Source organism: Panthera uncia, chromosome C2, assembly GCF_023721935.1.
Source record: "Panthera uncia isolate 11264 chromosome C2, Puncia_PCG_1.0, whole genome shotgun sequence".
NCBI classification, from domain to species: domain Eukaryota; kingdom Metazoa; phylum Chordata; class Mammalia; order Carnivora; family Felidae; genus Panthera; species Panthera uncia.
This window is the reverse complement of record NC_064810.1, coordinates 69,766,721-69,785,016: the sequence shown is the minus strand read 5'-3', so window position 1 is coordinate 69,785,016 and position 18,296 is coordinate 69,766,721. Positions and strand designations below refer to the sequence as shown.

The 18,296-nt window shown below is 36.2% G+C and overlaps 1 protein-coding gene across 3 annotated transcripts in view; it reads left to right on the top strand.

Annotated features, from left to right (window-relative positions):
- The window catches only part of LMLN (leishmanolysin like peptidase), a 138,432-nt gene that overhangs the window by 5,640 nt on the left and 114,496 nt on the right, over positions 1-18,296 (top strand). For all 3 annotated transcript variants that reach the window (XR_007457285.1, XM_049628330.1, XM_049628331.1), the window contains exons 2-6: positions 10,166-10,263; positions 11,515-11,545; positions 12,649-12,731; positions 13,529-13,643; positions 16,860-17,038. Coding sequence is in view for 2 of the 3 variants with exons in the window: in XM_049628330.1 (XP_049484287.1) it covers positions 10,166-10,263; positions 11,515-11,545; positions 12,649-12,731; positions 13,529-13,643; positions 16,860-17,038 (506 nt within the window). In the remaining variant the exon portion in view is untranslated. The remainder of the gene's footprint in view (positions 1-10,165; positions 10,264-11,514; positions 11,546-12,648; positions 12,732-13,528; positions 13,644-16,859; positions 17,039-18,296) is intronic.

The window sequence follows — 18,296 nt, the reverse complement described above, 5'->3', positions numbered from 1 at the left end:
TTCTTTCTTTCTTTCTTTCTTTCTTTCTTTCTTTCTTTCTTTCTTTCAGGTTTATTTATTTATTTTGAGAGAGAGAGAGTGGGGGAGGGCAGAGAGGAAGAGAGAGAATCCCAAGCAGGTTCTTCTGGACTGTCAGCGCAGAGCCCGACATGGGGTTCGGTCTCATGAACCATGAGATCATGACCTGAGCCAAAATCAAGTCAGACACCTAACTGAGCCGCCCAGGCACCCCTGGAATTTTCTTTATTGGAGAGTTGGAAATTATGAACTTATTTTCTGTAATAGATGATGGTTTATTCAGGTTATTTCTCCTTGATTGTGTTTTGATTAAGTTACATCTTTCAAGGAATTTCATTCCATTGAAATTGTCAAATTTATGGATGTAAGGTTTTTAAAAATATTTTCTTTTGATATTTTAAATGTCTGTAAAAAATTTGGGTATGAATTCCAGTGTGTGGGGGTTTTTCCACGCACTACGAAGCAAGACTGGCCCCCCAAAAAGCCACCATTTCAGACACCAATCGTAAGTCCAGGTTGTCACCTGAGCTTCTGACCAAATGACTATAGTTTGGAGCTTCCAACAACCCTCTCCTTGGGGTTGATTAATTTGCTAGAGCAGCTCACAAAACTCAGAGAAAAAATTTACTACTAGATTACTAGTTTATTATAAAAAGTGTAACTCAAGAACAACTAGATGGAAGAGATGCTTAGGGTAAGGTATGGAGAAAGGGCGAGTAGTTTCTACACTATCAGAGCATTCCACTCTCCGGGAATCTCTACATGGTGTAAAAATTAATAAAAGTAAACCTCATTTAGAGGGAGCCATCATGTCCTACCACTCATTGTCAATTGCAGACCCAACAGGAAGTGGTGGACCTTGCATATGGATATTGCTTCACTATCGCAGCGAGAGGAAAAATGTTTTCTTCTTTCCCTGGCAATAGCCCAGCCAATGAGAGACTGTCACAACTCAACCAATGTATACTTCAAAATCCCAGTTTATTCCAGTGGACATTTTGCTTATAACAGCCCCCCAGTTTCCCTTTTTTCTCTATAAAAGAGTATTCCTCTCCTTTGTTCTTCAGACTTGCCTATGGTTTTGTTGTAGCTTGCTTGTCCCTGATTGCAATTCTCTGCTATTCCCAAATAAACCAGTTTTTGCTGGTAAAATAACCAGCAGTTTTATTTTTAAGGTTAACAATGTTCACCAACAGGAAACTCTACAAACCCCATCCTTTTGGGTATTATAGAGGCTTGATTACAGAGACATTGGTAGATTAAATGGTCAGCCATTGTGGGGGGTGGGGCTGGGTGTCTCAATTGGTAAGCACTCTACTCTTGATTTCAGCTCAGGTAAGATAGAGCCTCACGTTGGGCTTTGTACTGACAATGGGGAGGCTGCTTGTGATTCTTTCTCTCCCCCTCTCCCTACCCCTCTCCCACTCACACTCTTGTGCTCGCTTGCTCTCTCTCAACAAATAAATATTTTTAAAAATTAATAAATCATTAACCATTAGTGATTCAACTCAATCTGTAGCTCGAGGAGGAGATGGAGACCTCTAATCCCATGGTTGGCCCTACTGGCAACTGGTCCCTATCCTTAGGTGCTTTCCCAAAGCAATTTCATTAACATAACAAGACAGCTTTATCACTCTCATCATTTAGGAAATTCCAAGTTTAGGAGTTCTGTGCCAGAAGTGGGACAAAAACCAAATACATCTTATTGTAAGTCACAGTAACACAGTCTGTAAAGTCTGTAGCAATGTCTCCTGTTTCATTCTTGATATAGGTAATTGGTGTTCTCTTTCTTTTGATCGGTTTAGAGGTTTATCACTTGTAATAGTCTTCTCAGAAGGCTTCTCAAAGACAGCTCTTGGTTTTATTGATTTCTCTTTTTCTGTTTTCCATTTAATTGATTTCTGCTCTTTATTCTGCTCTCTTTGAGAGTAATTTGTTCTTTTTCTAGTTTTTTAGGAAGCTTAGACCATTAATTTGAGGGTTTTTTTCCCTAATGTAAGTATTTAAAGGTACAAATTTTCCTCTAAACACTGCTTTAGCTGTATCCCACAAATATTAATTTGCTATAATTTTCTTTTCGTTCATCTAAAAATATTTTCTAGGGGCACTTGGCTGGCCTAGCCCATAGAGCATGCGACTCTTGATCTTGTGGTTGTTGAGTTCAAGCCCCCCTGATCAGTGTAGAGATTACTTAAAAGTAAAGTCTTTATAAAAATATTTCCTAACTCTTTTGTGACTTCCTCTTCAACTCAAGGGTTTAGTTTGTTGTTTTATCTTCAAACATTAGGGGGTTTCCCAGTTTTCTTTCTGTAATTGCATTCTAGTTTAATTTTGTTATGGGTAGAGAACATACTTTGTATGATTCGGGTTTTTAAATATATTTTTAAGAGGTGTTTGTTTATTTTTGGGAGCTCAAGTGAGAGCAGGGGAGGGGCAGAGAGAGGGAGACAGAGGATCCGAAGCAGGCTCCAGCAGAGAGCCCCATGTGGGTCTCGAACTCATAAACTGTGAGATCATGACCTGAGCCAAGTCGGATGCTTAACCAACTGAGCCACCCAGATGCCTCAGGTTTTTTATATTTCTTAAGGTTTGTTTTATAGCCCAAAATGTGATCTGTTTAGGTGAATGTTGCATATACACTTGAGAAGAATGCACATTCCACTATTGTGGGGACAAGTGTTCCATAAATGTCAGTTCAGTCAAGTTAGTTTTTGTGCTATGCAGATCTCCTATATCCTTACTGATTTTATCTTCTGGTCTGTATTGATTACTGAGATAAGAGTGTTTAAGTCTCCAGCTATAATTGTGGATTTGTCGGTCTTTCATCTTTCAGTTTTTGCTTCATGTAGTATGAAGCTGTGATGTTAGGTGTTTACACTTTTCATTTTATTTTATTTTTTAAAGTTTATTTATGCTGAGAGAGACAGGGAGAGTACAAGTGGGGCAGGGGCAGAGAGAGAGAGGGAGAGAGAGAGAATCCCAAGAAGGCTCTGCACTGCCAACACAGAGCCCAGTGTGGGCCTCAAACCCATGAAGACATGAGATCATGACCAGAGCCAAAACCAAGAGTCAGACGCTTAACCAACTGAGCCATCCAATGCTCCAGGTGTTTACACATTTTAGATTGTTATATTTTCTTGTTGAATTGACCCATTTAGCACTAAGTATTATCCTTTTCTTCATCCCTGCTAATATTCCTTGTTTTGAAATATACTTTGTCTGATACTAATATAGCCACTCTGGCTTTGTTTTTATTAATGTTTACATAATATGCCTTTTTCCCATTCTTATACTTTCAACTCTTTTATGTTTTTATAGTTAATATGGGTTTCTTACAAATAGCAAATAGTTGGATCTTGCTCTGTTACTTAGTCTGACAATCTCTGCTTTTTAATAGGAATGTTCAGTCTATTTACATTTAATGTGATTATTGACATGGTTGGATTTGGGTCTGCAGTTTAGCTGTTTGTTTTCTTTTTGTTTCACTTTTTTGTTTCCTCTGTTTTGCCATTAGTTTTCTATTTTGATCTGTTGACTTTTTAGCTATATCTCTTTGTTTTTCTTTTTCTTTTTTAATGTTTATTTATTTTGAGAGAGAGAGACAGAGTGCATGTGAGTGGGAGAGGAGAGAGAAAGAGAGTGCATGCAAGAGTGAGAGAATCCCAAGCAGGCTCCATGTTATCAGTGCAGAGCTGAGACAGGGCTCAATCCCATGAACCCATGAGATCATAACCTGAGACAAATTCAGGAGTCAGATGCTCAACCAACTGAGCCACCCAGGTGCTCCACTTTGCTTTACTTTTTAAATTGAGGTGTAATTAACCTACAATAAAATGTGATATATTTTTGAGTATTTGTGCTAAATGATTACAATAGGTATCTTGTATTTATGATAATATTCATGTTAAATATAGGAACTTTTTAACACTATAGTTTCCTTTACACCCTGGTCATTTTGCTATTTTTTTTTTTTTAAGATTTTTATTTTTAAGTAATCCCTATACCCACCATGGGGCTTGAACTCACAACCCTGTGATCAAGAATCACATCCTCCTTGGGGTGCCTGGGTGGCTCAGTCGGTTGAGCATCCAACTTCAGCTCAGGTCATGATCTCACAGTTTGTGAGTTCGGGCCCCTCGTCAGGCTCTGTGCTGACAGCTCAGAGCCTGGAGCCTGCTTTGGATTCTGGGTCTCCCTCTCTCTCTGCCCCTCCCCAACTCATGTGCGCGTTTGCTTGCACTCTCTCTTTCTCTGTCAAAAATAAACATTAAAAAAAATTTTTTTAAAAGAATCACATGCTCCCTGAAATCATTATTACACTGTATGTTAACTAACTTGGATTTAAATTAAAAAATAAATTAAAACAAAAAAAGAATCGCATGCTCTACTGAGTCAGCCAAGTGGCCCCTTTTAATTTAAATATAGATAGTTGACACAATGTTATATTAGTTTCAGGTGTGATTCAACAAGCTTATACCTTATACTGAGCTCACCACAAGCATAGCTACCATCTGTCCCCATACAGCGTTACTAGAATACCACTGACTATATTTCCTATGTTGTACCTTTTATTCCTGTGACTTATAGATTCTATAACTGGAAACCTGTATCTTCTACTCTCCTTCACCCATTTTACCAATCCCTTCACCCACTTTCCCCGTGGCAACCGTCAGTTTGTTTTCTGTATTTCTATGTCTGATTCTGCTCATGGTTTATTCATTTGTTTTCTGTGTTAGATTCCACTATTTTGCTATTGTTGTAATATATATTACCTCTGCATATATTATAAATATCACAATTACAATTTTATAATTTTAGCTTTAAGGAGTTAATGTCTTGAAAGAAATGAAAAGAAATGTGTGTGCAATTGTGTTGAGAGTCTCTAAGACCACCTCAAGGTTTAGTGATTTGCCAGAGGACTCACAGGACTCAGTATATAGTTGTACTCACAGCTAAGTTTTATTACAGTGAAAGGATACAAAGCATAATCAGCAAAAAGGCTCATGAAGCAAAGACTGGAGGAAACCAGGCACAAGCTTATAAGAGTTCTCTCCTAGAGGAGTCATATAGGACATGCTTAATTCCTTTAGCTGTAACTTGTAACAAGCACAAAATGTGAAGCTCATCTGACCCTGGGTGTCCAGGGTTTTTATATGAGATTGGTTATGTAGGCACAATTTTAGTCACTAAAATTCCAGATTCTGAGGAATAAACCAGCTGTTCAGCATAAACTATATTATTTCTATTAATACTTCAGGCATAATGAACCTACCTTATCACTTAGGGAAATTTTATATCATTGTAGGTAACTGATTACCATTAAGGTTCCCAGACAAGCAAAAGAGAATGTTTGTGCCCCCTCCAAAATTTATATGTTGAAATCCTAACTCCCAAAGTGATGATTCAGAGGTGGGATCTTTGGTAGGTGATTAGGTCATGGGAGCAGAGCCATAAGGAATGGAATTAATACTCTTATGAAAGAGACCCCAGAGAGCTCCTTTGCCACTTGTGCCAAAGGACACAGAAAGAATATGGCCTTATGAAACAAGAAGGGGGCCCTCACCAGATACCCAATCTTTATACACTTTGATCTTGGACTTACTAGTCTCCAAAACTGAGAAATGTATTTCTGATGTTTATAATACCACCCAGTTTATGGTATTCTATTATAGCAGCCTGAACTAATACAAGATCCAGGGTACCATCTAGTGTCATTTCCATGACCATGAAGAACTTCCTTTAGATGCAGGAAATGAATGTAGTGCTGATGGTAAATTCTCTTAATTTTTATTAATCTGAAATATATTTATATCCTCTTCATTTTAGAAGGGTAGTCTCATTAGATATTGACTTTCTTTAGCACTTAACTCTTTATTCCATTGTCTCTGGTCTCCTTTTTTTTTTTTTTTTTTAATTAAATACTACTTTTTAGAGCAGATTTAGTTTTGCAGAACTGATAAGAAGGTACAGAGATTTCCCAAATACCCTGTTCCCCCTCACATGCATAGTCTCCCCCATTATCAACATCCCTAACCAGAGTGGTACTTTTGTTATAATTGATGAACCTGTATTGGCACATTATAATCACTCAGAATTCATAGTTCACATTATGATTCACTCTTGATGGGTTACATTCCATGGGTTTGGATAAATGTATAATGAAATGTACTCATTGTTATAGTATCATACAGGGTATTTATACTGCACTAAAAATCCTCTGTGCTTTATCTATTCATATCTTTTCCCACCCTTACCTCCTGGCAAATGCTGATCTTTTTACTGTGTCCATAGTTTTCCCTTTTCCAGAATGTCATATAGTTGGAATCATACAGTATGTCACTTTTTCAGATTGGCTTCTTTCACTTAGTATTATGTACTCAAGGTTTTTCTATGTCTTTTCATAGCTTAATATTTCATCTTTTTAGCTCTAAATAATATTCCATCATTTGGATGTACCACAGTTTATCTGTTAGCATACTGGGGGACATTTTGGCTACTTCTAAGTTGTAGCAGTTATGAATAAAGCTGCTATAAAAATCTGTGTACAGGGGCACCTGAGTGGCTCAGCTGAGCGTCTGACTTCGGCTCATATCATGATCTTGTGGTTTGTGAGCTCAAGCCCCACATCAGGCTTGCTGCTGTCAGCCTGTCAGCACAGAGCCTGCTTCAGATCCTCTGTTCCCCTCTCTCTGCCCCTTTCCCACTTGTGCTCTCCCAAAAATAAATATTTTAAAAAATCTGTGTACAGGTTTTCTGTGTACAGACATTTTGTACATAGTTTTTAACTCATTTGAGTAAATACCAAAGAGCTCAGTTGTTCAGTTGTAATGGTAAGAGTGTGTTTCATTTTATAAGAAACTGCCAAACTGTCTTCCAAATTGGCTGTACCATTTTGCATTCCCACCAACAATGAATGAGAGAGTTCCTGTTGCTCCACATCCTTGTCAGCATTTGAGGTTGTTCTGTGGTCATTCTAGTAGATGTGTAGTAGTATTTCATTATTGTTTTAATTTGCATTCCCCTGATGACATAATATGGAGCATCTTTTCATATGAATGTTTGCCATCTGCATATCTTTTCTGAAGTGTCCAGATCTTTTGTGTATTTTTCTTAAGTAATCTCTATGCCCAATGTGGGGCTCAAACTCATGACCCTGAGGGCAAGAGTCATGTGCTCTGCTCTACTGACTGAGCCGGCCAGACACCCCTCTTTTGCCCATTTTTTAATCGAGCTGTTCGTGTTCTTAATGTTGAGTTCTTTGTATATTTTGTGTAATAGTCGTTTATCAAATGTGTCTTTTGCAAATATTTTCTGTGGCTTGTCTTCTTCTCTTTATGTTATCTTTCATAGAGCGTAAGTTTTTAGTTTTAATAAAGTTGAATACATCAATTATTTCTTTCTTGGATCATTCCTTTAGTGATGTATCTAAAAAGCCATTGCCAAACTATGTTTCGTCTATGTTTTCTCTTATGGTATCTTCTAAGAGTTTTATAGTTTTGCATTTTATTTTTTAATAAATATTTTATTTTATTATTATTATTATTTTAATTGTTGTTAATGTTTATTTTTGAGAGGGAGAGAGAGCACAAGCAGGAGAGGGACAAAGAGAGAGGGAGACACAGAATCTGAAGCAGGCTCCAGGCTCCAGCTGACAGCACAGAGAGCCTGATGTGGGGCTCGAACCCATGAACCATGAGATCATGACCTGAGCCGAAGTTGGACGCTCAACCAACTGAGCCACCCAGGTGCCCCTTAAAGATTTTATTTTTAAGTAATTTCTGTACCCAACATGGGACTTGAACTTAAAACCCTGAGATCAAGAGTCATATGCTCCACCAAGTGAGCAAGCCAGGCACCCCTATAGTTTTGCATTTTACATTTAGGTGTCTAATTCATCTTGAATTAATTTTTGTGAAGAATATGAAGTTTTTTTTTAGTTTCAAAAAAATTTTTATTTTTGAGAAAGAGCAAGCGCATGCATGTGCAGGGGAGGAGCAGAGACAGAGGGAGAGTGAGAATCCCAAGCATACCCTGTGCTGTCAGCATGTAGCCTGATGCGGGACTAGATCTCACCAAACAGGAGATCATGACCCTAACCAAAATCAAGAGTTGGACACTTAACAACTGAGCCATCCAGGTCCCACAGATTCTTATTCTTTTTTTTTTTTTTTTTTTTTAATGTGAATGTCTAGTTGTTTAGTACCATTTGTTGAAGAGACTGACTTGCTCCATTATATTACCTTTGCTCCTTTGTCAAATATCAATTGACTCTATTTATGTGGGCCTATTTGTGGGCTCTCTTTTCTGTTCCATCGATCCATTGGTCTATTTTTTTCCTTTTAAAAAAAAATTTTTTTTAATGTTTATTTTTGAGAGAGAGAGAGAGACAGACAGACAGACAGAGTGTGAGTAGGGGAGGGGCAGAGAGAGAGGGAAACACAGAATATGAAACAGGCTCCAGGCTCTGAGCTGTCAGCACTGAACTCACAAACTGTGAGATCATGACCTGAGCCGAAGTCAGACGCTTAACCAACTGAGTCACCCAGGCACCCTATTTTTTTTTCCTTTTAAAAAAATTTTAATTAAAAGACAGTTGATGTATAATACTAGTTTTCGGTGTACAACATAATGACTTGACAATTACATACATTACAAAATGCTCACCAAAATAAATGTAGTTACCCTCTGTCACTATACAATGTTATTACAGTATTATTGACTATATTCCCTGTGCTGTGCTTTTCATCCCTGTGACTTGTATATTTTATGACTGGAACTTTGTATCTCTTTATCCCCTTCACCTATTTTGCCCATCTCCCTCTCCTCTGGTAACTACCAGTTCTCTGTATTTATGAGTATGTTTTTTTTTGTTTTTTTTTAAATTCCACATATAAGTAAAATCATGTTGTCTTTCTCTGTCTGACTTATTTCACTTAGCATAATACCCTCTAGGTCTCTCCATGTTGTCATGAATGGCAAGATTTAATTCTTTTTTTATGACTGAGTAATATTCCATTGTGTAATACCACATCTTATTTATCTGTTCATCTGTTGGTGGACACTTGGGCTGCTTCCATATCTTGGGTATTTTTTTTTTTTTACTTGAATACAATGCTGATTTTATCCCAACTAAATAAAGCAATGCACAACTCGCCTGGGCAGTAAGTTTAATTCAGGGGGCAAAGGCAAGAAACAAGGATTTTTTGTGTTTGCTTTAATTATCTGTCACTGCACATAGCTATCTTCCACACCTCCTCTCAGAAAATGCAGGCTAATAAATCCCATACAAAGGAACATAGGAAAGAGAAAAAGGGGAGATGGAATTCATTTAGCATACTGTTGAAGATGGTTTCTCCAAGTTCTCTTCTATAAACTGCTCCATCAACATAGCCCACTCTGGATTATTTTAGTATCATGACCATCTTCCCTGATTTTCATGCACAAACTACATTCTTTGGGATGAGTGGGCATGTTGCTTCCATATATAGGGCTAAAGTCTCTGGGACATCCTGGTAATTTATACTGGTTGCAGTTTGGTGTTCTGAATTCTGAAGGTTGGCCAGACTCAGAATTCAGAAGAGTCCAGAGAGACTGCTAAGTCCCTGGCCAGGAACAATAACACCAAGCACAGTGCCAAGAACACTATGCTCCCTCTGTGGCCCGCCAACCGATCTTGGCCTGCTCCTGTGCCACTGCACCATATCTTGGCTGTATTAAATAATGCTACAGTAAATATTTGTCTTCTCTATTGTCAGTACCACATGTCTGATTACTGTAGCTTTATAGTAAATCTTCAAGTCAGATTATATTAGTCTTCCAACTTTGTTCTTTTCCTTCAACATTGTGTTATTTTGGGTCTTATGCTTCTCCTTATAAACTTTAGAATCAGATTGTTGATTTCCACAATATAACTTGCTCAGATTCTGATTTGGATTGCATTGAATCTATATAGATCAAATTGGGAAGAACTGACATCCTGACATTATTGATTCTTCCTATCCATGAACATGAAATATCTCTTTGTTTATTCTTTTATTTTTCTGGGTATTACACTTGAAATTTAGTTCATTAATTTTAAGTGAGAATCTCAATTGGCTAATCTATACAATACCTTTTTAAAAATTTTTCACATATGTTCTTTTTTCAGGTCATAAATAAGGTTCATCTTAAGGCAAATCATGTTGTAAAAAGAGATGTTGATGAACATTTAAGAATCAAGACTGTCTATGATAAAAGTATTGATGAGTAAGTACGCCATTATTTTGTCTTTTTAAAACTAAGAATCAAACTTTTAAAGATATTTTCATCCAGAAGATCCATAGATGGAGCTATGTGCTAATGCACCTTCAAGATGGAATTAAGCTAAAAATGCTTTTTAGTCTGAAAAGATAAAGGCCATGGGATATGATTAAAATCTGTATGTTATGAATAATTTAAACAGAACAGATGTGGATCTACTTGGATGTGGTCAGTACACACCTAGAAGACTCCTCTTCCTCAAAAAATTAAAAACTGAACTATGCTATGACCCAGCAATTGCACTAGGTATTTATCCAAGGGATACAGGTGTGCTGTTTCAAAGGGGCACATGCACCCCAATGTTTATAGCAGCACTATCAACAATAGCCAAAGTATGGGAAGAGCCCAAGTATCCATCAACAGATGAACAGATAAAGAAGATGTGGTATATATATACAATGGAGTATAACTCAGCAATCAAGCAGAATGAAATCTTGCCATTTACAACTACATGGTTGGAACTAGAGGGTATTATGCTAAGCGAAATTAGTCAGAGAAAGACAAGTATCATGTGACTTCACTCCTATGAGGACTTTAAGATGCAAAACAGATGAACATAAGGGAAGGGAAGCAAAAATAATATAAAAACAGGGGACTCTTAAATATAGAGAGCAAACAGGGTTGCTGGAGGGGTTGTGGGAGGAGGGATGGGCTAAATGGGTAAGGGACATTAAGGAGTCTAGTCCTGAAATCATTGTTGCACTATATGCTAACTAACTTGGATGTAAATTAAAAAATTAATAAAGTAAAAAAAATAAATAAATAAATAAAAGAAGGCAACTCCTCATGAGTACTTGGAGGAAAAATAAAAGGAAGAACTGATACATGCCATAAGAACATTTACAAAATTATTAGCCAGAGGAATGATGGTGTAATTTTTCATTTAGCATAAGAGAGGTCCAGAAAACACATAAGTTATGAATCTGTAATAGTGTATGAAGAGCTATGAGGAGTATTTGATGTCTTTCCTTATCCTTAATTTCCCAAATGAATGAGATAACATGATCATGCCTAGTGTTTTGCTTTGGTACAGAGTTAATTCAAATGCTTATTGAGGTAAATTGAGATTTTGGGGGACTGATACTAGATCCTTCTACAAAGCATTCCTTGGGGCCCCTGCCAGGTATATTCTAAACAAATGAGACAGTGCTGTGCTCCAGCATGGCAATTCTTAATGTTTCATGTCTTCATTTTCAGGTTGCTCCCTGAGAAAAGATACCTTGTAAAGGTATGTAATAAATACTCATGACTTGAATTTGATACTTAAAATGGGTGCATTTTATTGTATATAAATTGTACTTAAAAAAATAAATTTATACATTTCTGTTTTGTGAATGAATAAAAAGTGTTGGTAATGAATGTATTTATCATTTCTTCAAAGGCATCTTTATGATGCACTCATCAAAACTTTTTTCATTTTTTTAATGTTTTATTTTTGAGAGAAAAAGACAAAGCATGAGCAGGGGATGGGGAGAGAGAGAGGGAGACATAGAAACTGAAGCAGACTCCAGGCTCTGAGCTGTCAGCACAGAGCCCAGCGTGGGGCTTGAACTCACAAGCTGTGAGCTCATGACCTGAGCAGAAGTCAGATGCTTAACCAACTAAGCCACCCAGGCACCCCTCATCAAAGTTTTGTCCTTATTTGATGCTGAACTAGTCTTCTTATTTTATAATTTGATAATAAATCAGTCTTCTTGTTTTCTTACTTGTTCTCTTATGTTTTGGGAGGAGAACATGCTGAACCTAGGTTGAAAAAAAATTTTTTTGAAATACATTGAGAACACCATTTTCTTGGTGGAAATACTCATTCTCCTGAAGATGGGTTTATCTGATTATATGATATGCTAAAGTTGTCTTTAGAGGTGCTAACCTCCACAGTTTCTTAACTGTTACAGAGTCACACATACACATTAGGCCGATTCCTTATGGGCCACAGAAATTGGTGAGATTGAAATTGATCTTCTAAACATAAGATTTTCCTAACATAAATTCCTTACTGTTAGAATCACCTAATCAGTCTCAGATTTGAAGTAATTTAGATTAATAATTGAGATTTGTATTTTCTAATTCTACTTAAGTAGAGATAGGGAAGGAATTTTTCACTTAGTGTTCTCTCCCCAAACTCAACTAGAAAATAAGGAAATTCCTTTGCTCCTAGACTCATTCTCTCCCCTGCCCCTTACTACGCAACCTTTGACTAAATCAGTATTCCAGAATTGTAAGGTTTTTCTCTTTTTTCCCCTCAGTCGTTAATATCCTATCCTATACTTGTTTTAAATATAATTTGTCCTTTAACTATAACTCTGACTTTTTTTCCCAACTTTTATTTAGAACAAACTTTTTCCGCAAGCTATTTCTTATTTGGAGAAGACTTTTCAGGTTCGTAGACCTGCGGGCACTATCTTACTTAGCAGGTATGTCACATTAAGTACACGTCATTTTCTTCAGTTGCTTAGTACTCTGACCTCCCCATTCTACCAGTATGGCAAATTATGAAACTCATACTAGAATATTTTATTATGTTTGTCCTTAGAGACCAAACTGCAAGGTATTTAAAAGGAATAATAAAGCACCTGTTAGGTAATCATTCTTTCCCTGATTTTTTTTTATCTTGAGAGAGAGAGAGAGAATGAGCAAGGGAAGGCCAGAGAGATAGGGAGAGGGAGAATCCCAAGCAGACTCCGTGCTGTCAGTGTGGAGCCAGATGAAGGGCTCAGACCCACAAACCATGAGATCATGACCTAAGCTGAAATCCAGGGTCAGACACATAACCAACTGAGCCACCTAGGGGCCCCAAGATTTTTTTTTATTTTTAAGAAATCTTGCAACATAGGGCTTGAACTCAAAACCTTGAGATCGAGTTGCATGCTCCACCGACTAAGCCAGCCAGGCACCCCTCTTTTCTTGATTTTCTTTTATGATCTGCTGGATCTTATCCTAAGGTGTAGTTGTCCCCTGTTTGCCATATCTCTTTCTTCCCTCATGTGTCTATAGTATTAGCTTATGAAGTATTTGGGGGTCTGAAAACCCAGGCTAGGAGGATTTCCCATGGAACCCAAATTCTTTCTTAGTCCACTTTTCTAACTAAAATAGTAATCCTTATTAATAAACTAATCTTGCAACTAGGCTTTTTACAATGTTTTTAACTGCTGTGATCTTCTTTTTTTTTTTTTTTTTTGTAATTAAATTTTGATGTACAAATGAACTAAAGACAACGTGCAACAAACCAACACCAGAAGGAAAATGATCCCCATAGATACTGTACTGGGGAATTTGCAGAGCATACAAAATGCGGCCCAGTTATAGTGCCTGAGGAACACCTCCAGGTAATCAAACCTACTCCTAGCAGTGTTTTTACTCTTTAGGATGAACTGAGAAATGGAGATTTTCAATCTGTGTCACCAAGAAATTTTTATAGACTTAAGTTTGAAAGCTTTATTCTTCATTACCAAAAGTATTTTAGTTAGCTGATTTTATTCTTTCATTGGTTTTCGTATTAATTTGATAATATCTTCTTTAATTTTTTTTTCTTTTTTCCATTTATCTTATCTCTGGGACTGCTGAATCATTTCAGCTTAGAACTTTGTCTTCCAAAATATCTTTTTTTTTTTTAAGTTTATTTATTTTGAGAGACAGAGTGCAAGCAGGGGAGGGGCAGAAAGAGAGGGAGAGAGAAAGAATGCCAAGCAGGCTCCACACTGTCAGCACAGAGCCCCATGAGGGGCTCCAGCCCATGAACCATGAGATCATGACCTGAGCTGAAACCAAGAGTCGGATGCTTAACTGACTGAGCCACCCAGGTGCCCATGTCTTCCAAAATATCATCTAGGAGGTATATACCTTAGTATTTTTGCAGGGCAATTTGACATTAGCTCTTAAAATAAAAAATATGTATGATATGCTTCAACCCAATTCAGAAACATATTCCATAAAAATACTTATAACTGTGCAATGTATATTCAAAGATATTTTTTACAAAATTATAAATATGCCTATATTGGTATTAAATTATGGTATAATTCTGTAATGGAGTACTATGCAACTGTTAAAGAATGAAGTAGATCTCTGTAGACTTGGAAAGATATTTACGCTCTTAAATGGAAAAAAATGTTATAAGTCAGTATGTGTAGTTAACCTATTTTATTTAAGAATTATAGTTAATTTAACACAGTAAAACTGAAATAAAAACATTAAAAACAAAGTGTATGTACATATATAATAAAAAATTAAAGAACTAAAGAATGTGGAAACATACTAAAATATTAATGGTTTTCTTTATGAATTGGATTGTTTGGGGCTTTTCTTTGAAGAATTATATATTTTTATAATCTGATTTTTCACATTAAACATATTACTTATCAGGATGAAGATAAAAAATTTAAATGTGTATACAAGAAAACCAATTTATTATACATATGCATTTGAAAATATGATTATTGGGTGCCTGGGTGCTCAGTCAGTTAAGTATCTGACTTTGGCTCAGGTCACGATCTCATGGTTTGTGAGTTCGAGCCCCTTGTCAGGCTCTGTGCTGACAGCTCAGAGCCTGGAGCCTGCTTCAGATTCTGTGTCTCCCTCTCTCCCTGCCCCTCTCCATTCAACGCTCTCTCTTTCTCTCTCAAAAATAAATAAACATTTGGGGTGCCTGAATGGCTCAGTCGGTTGGGCGTCCAACTTCGACTCAGGTCATGATCTCACAGTCTATGAGTTCGAGCCCCTCATGGGGCTCTGTGCTAACAGCTCAGAGCTTGGAGCCTGCTTTGGATTCTGTGTCTCCCTCTCTCTGTGCCCCTCCCCCACTCATGCTCTGTCTCTCTTTCTCTCAAAAAGTAAACGTTGAAAGAAAATTTTTTTTGAAGTTAGTATGAAAATATGATTATTGATATAGCTGTTTTTCTCTGTTGAACTGTGTTCTCTAGCTACTTCCAGAAATGAATGTGTTACTGAACATTTACCTAGTAACCAAAATTAAGCATATGTTTAACTCAAGTTTACTTTGTAATTTTTTATTAAGTTTTTTGAAGCTCAGTAAGGCTTTTTGGACCCCTATATTTTGGCACTAATACAACTAACTTATTCAGCTTTCATTTCTTTTCTCAAATTTCTTCAGTGTAAAATGTTTTAAGGACATGTTTGAAAATTAAAACAACTTCTTAATTACATATCCAGCTTTTTTCCCAAGAAATTTAGAGACATTTTAAGACACAATTCTTTGCGTTTTTTCTAAGGTATTTTTGTTTGTTTTTAATTCTCTTGGCTTTTCCAAATTCTGCTACTTATCTTCTTGGGGGTGGCGGGGGGGAGAGCCTGATTAAAAAAAAAATTTTTTTTTTTAAATTTAGTTTATTTTTGAGAGAGAGAGACAGAACATGAGCAGAGGAGGGGCAGAGAGGGAAACACGGAATCAGAAGCAGGCTCCAGGCTCTGAGCCATCAGCACAGAGCCTGTGATTTTTTTTTTTTTTTTTAAATGCATGAGTGATCATGGAAAAGAATGCTTAAAAATCACAATTTTTTGTTTTTAAAGAATTTTTTCAAGTTTATTTATTTATTTTGAGAGAGACAGTAAGCAGGGCAGGGACAGAGAGAGAGGGAGACAGGATCTGAAGCAGGCTCTGTGCTAACAGCAGAGAGCCCAGTGCTGGGCTCAAACTCATGAACCCTAAGATCACGACCTGAGCTAAAGTCAGATGCTCAACTGACTGAGTCATACAGGCACCGCTAAAGATCATAACTTTATGTAACATCAACTTTAATAGGTTAAAGTAATTATAAATAGATGTGTTAGAGACATAAGAGTAGACAATGTAATAAAATGGGGATTTTTTTTTCTTTATAAGCATCACTTACACCTAAGAAAACCCCCACAATTCACTGATTTTTTTTTATTTATAAATTTGGAAATTATAATTGTTTAGAACTTTGAGAGAAGTTTTCTAAAAAGCAGATGTTACAAGGGCACAGAATTGATTAGAAAACTAGAAATTAAGGGTAATGTTGAGGTGACTTTACCTTTAAACTCATCTTAAAAGGTAAAGATGACTAACTTTTTGTTTGTATTATATGAATTTTTAACTAACTACATGAATTACTTTATAATAGAAAATATATTTCCATAGATAAAATGTTTTTATTAGTTAATTTTGAAATAACTATACATTTACAGGAAGTTGAAAAAAAAAAGTACAAGGAAGTCCATTGTAATTGTCAGTTAGTTTCAAAGTTTAAAACTTTTTCTGTCTTTTTTTGTGTCCAGGTTGGCTGTCCTTTATAAATAACAGTTGTTTTAATTAACATTATGGATTAGATTATGTTTATTATATGTAGATTATAATCATTTTACATAAAGTAGAAATTTTAGTGACGCAAATTCAAAATTAGAGATAGGAACTGAGTAGAGGGAGGAATGGATTTGGCAAAAGTTGAGGGATAATAAATAAAAGTTAAATCATATGAATTTAGAGTCTGGATTCACTATACATTAAAAGTCCCTACAGCTAATCTTGTCTCTGGTCTGATTTTCTTTTGCTTGCCATGACGCAGAGATGCAGGGTCTGCCGTGGGGGTAAGTGGTCCTGTTTAGCAGTAGGTGTGCAAGACCAAGAAGGCGTCCGGGATGCAGACTTTGTTCTATATGTTGGTGCTCTGGCCACCGAGAGGTGCAGCCGTGAAAACATCATCTCTTATGCAGCCTATTGTCAGCAGGAAGCAAAAATGGACAGGTAAACTTTCCCCAGAGACTTATTCTCTAAGACCTAATTATGGAAACTCTTAACACAGGTTCTAAGTGTTAAGAGTACAAGAAGTTTGCATTTTCCAGATTGCCTCCAATTATAAGAAACTGTACAGCGCTTGGATGGGGGAGTGGGGAGAAAATGTCAGGTGATAGAACTATTATTCATATAGTAATGTCAGTACCAACTCTAAAGAAAAAGTATTGTCCAGAGAATTTTCTTTGGAAGTAAATAGCTCTCTAAGGAAACAATTTGAATTTTAATTTTAGCACTTCTGTGCTAAAATAAGTATTTATCTAATTGTCCTATAATTTGCCATGTCCTTCACTTAGATAAATTATCACTTAAAAAATTTAGAGGCCTCTTATTTATTTACAAAAGATTTTTAAAAATTTTCCAAGTGAAGCAGGCTTGAAATGAAATGTTATTATATATGTAGAAGGTTGCCTGTCACACTCCAGACAAATCAAAGGCAGTAGAAATTGTCGTATGTCAGAATAGATTGTAACATTCTCAAATTTAGGAGAATTAACGTGACCATTTCATATGTACATAGGACCATTGCTGAGGTCTTGAAGGTTCCTCTATCTATCAAGACTAGCTGACTTTAAAGAACTGTTTGACTTCTATTGATGTGTATTCATTTAAGGAAAAAAATGAAATTATTAGTTGAACCAAGTAGGCAATACAAAGGAAACACTGGTATATGCTACAGAATTATACTGTCAGTCCCAAAGGTGGTAAAGAGGTCAAAATGAGCATCATGGATTATGAGGAACAGTCTATTACCATGATGCTGTGTAACTGATGATCTGAAATCTAAAAAATCATTAGCTTCTAAGTGTTGGGAAAGCTTAGAGTCAAATGATTGAGTAAAGTGCTATGTTTTTGCATATATATATATGTATACATATATATATATATATATATATATATATATATACACACACATACCAGTGTTTATAAAAATACATGTGTTTAATAGAGTTCCTTTTTTCCTGAGAAGGTATAATTAAACTTATGATATTTTATAATTAACAGTGTCTCAGTATGTCTCAGGAAATGTGGTATTTTGAAGTGCTAAATGAATGATAAATTAAGTTACTTCATAAAATGAGATACTTTCTTAACGTAGATGTCTTTGTGAAATAATCCTTCATAATGGTGGTGCTGCAAAATAGTGGTTATCTTAATTTGAACTAAACTGTATGGATTGTGAACACACACACACACACACACACACACA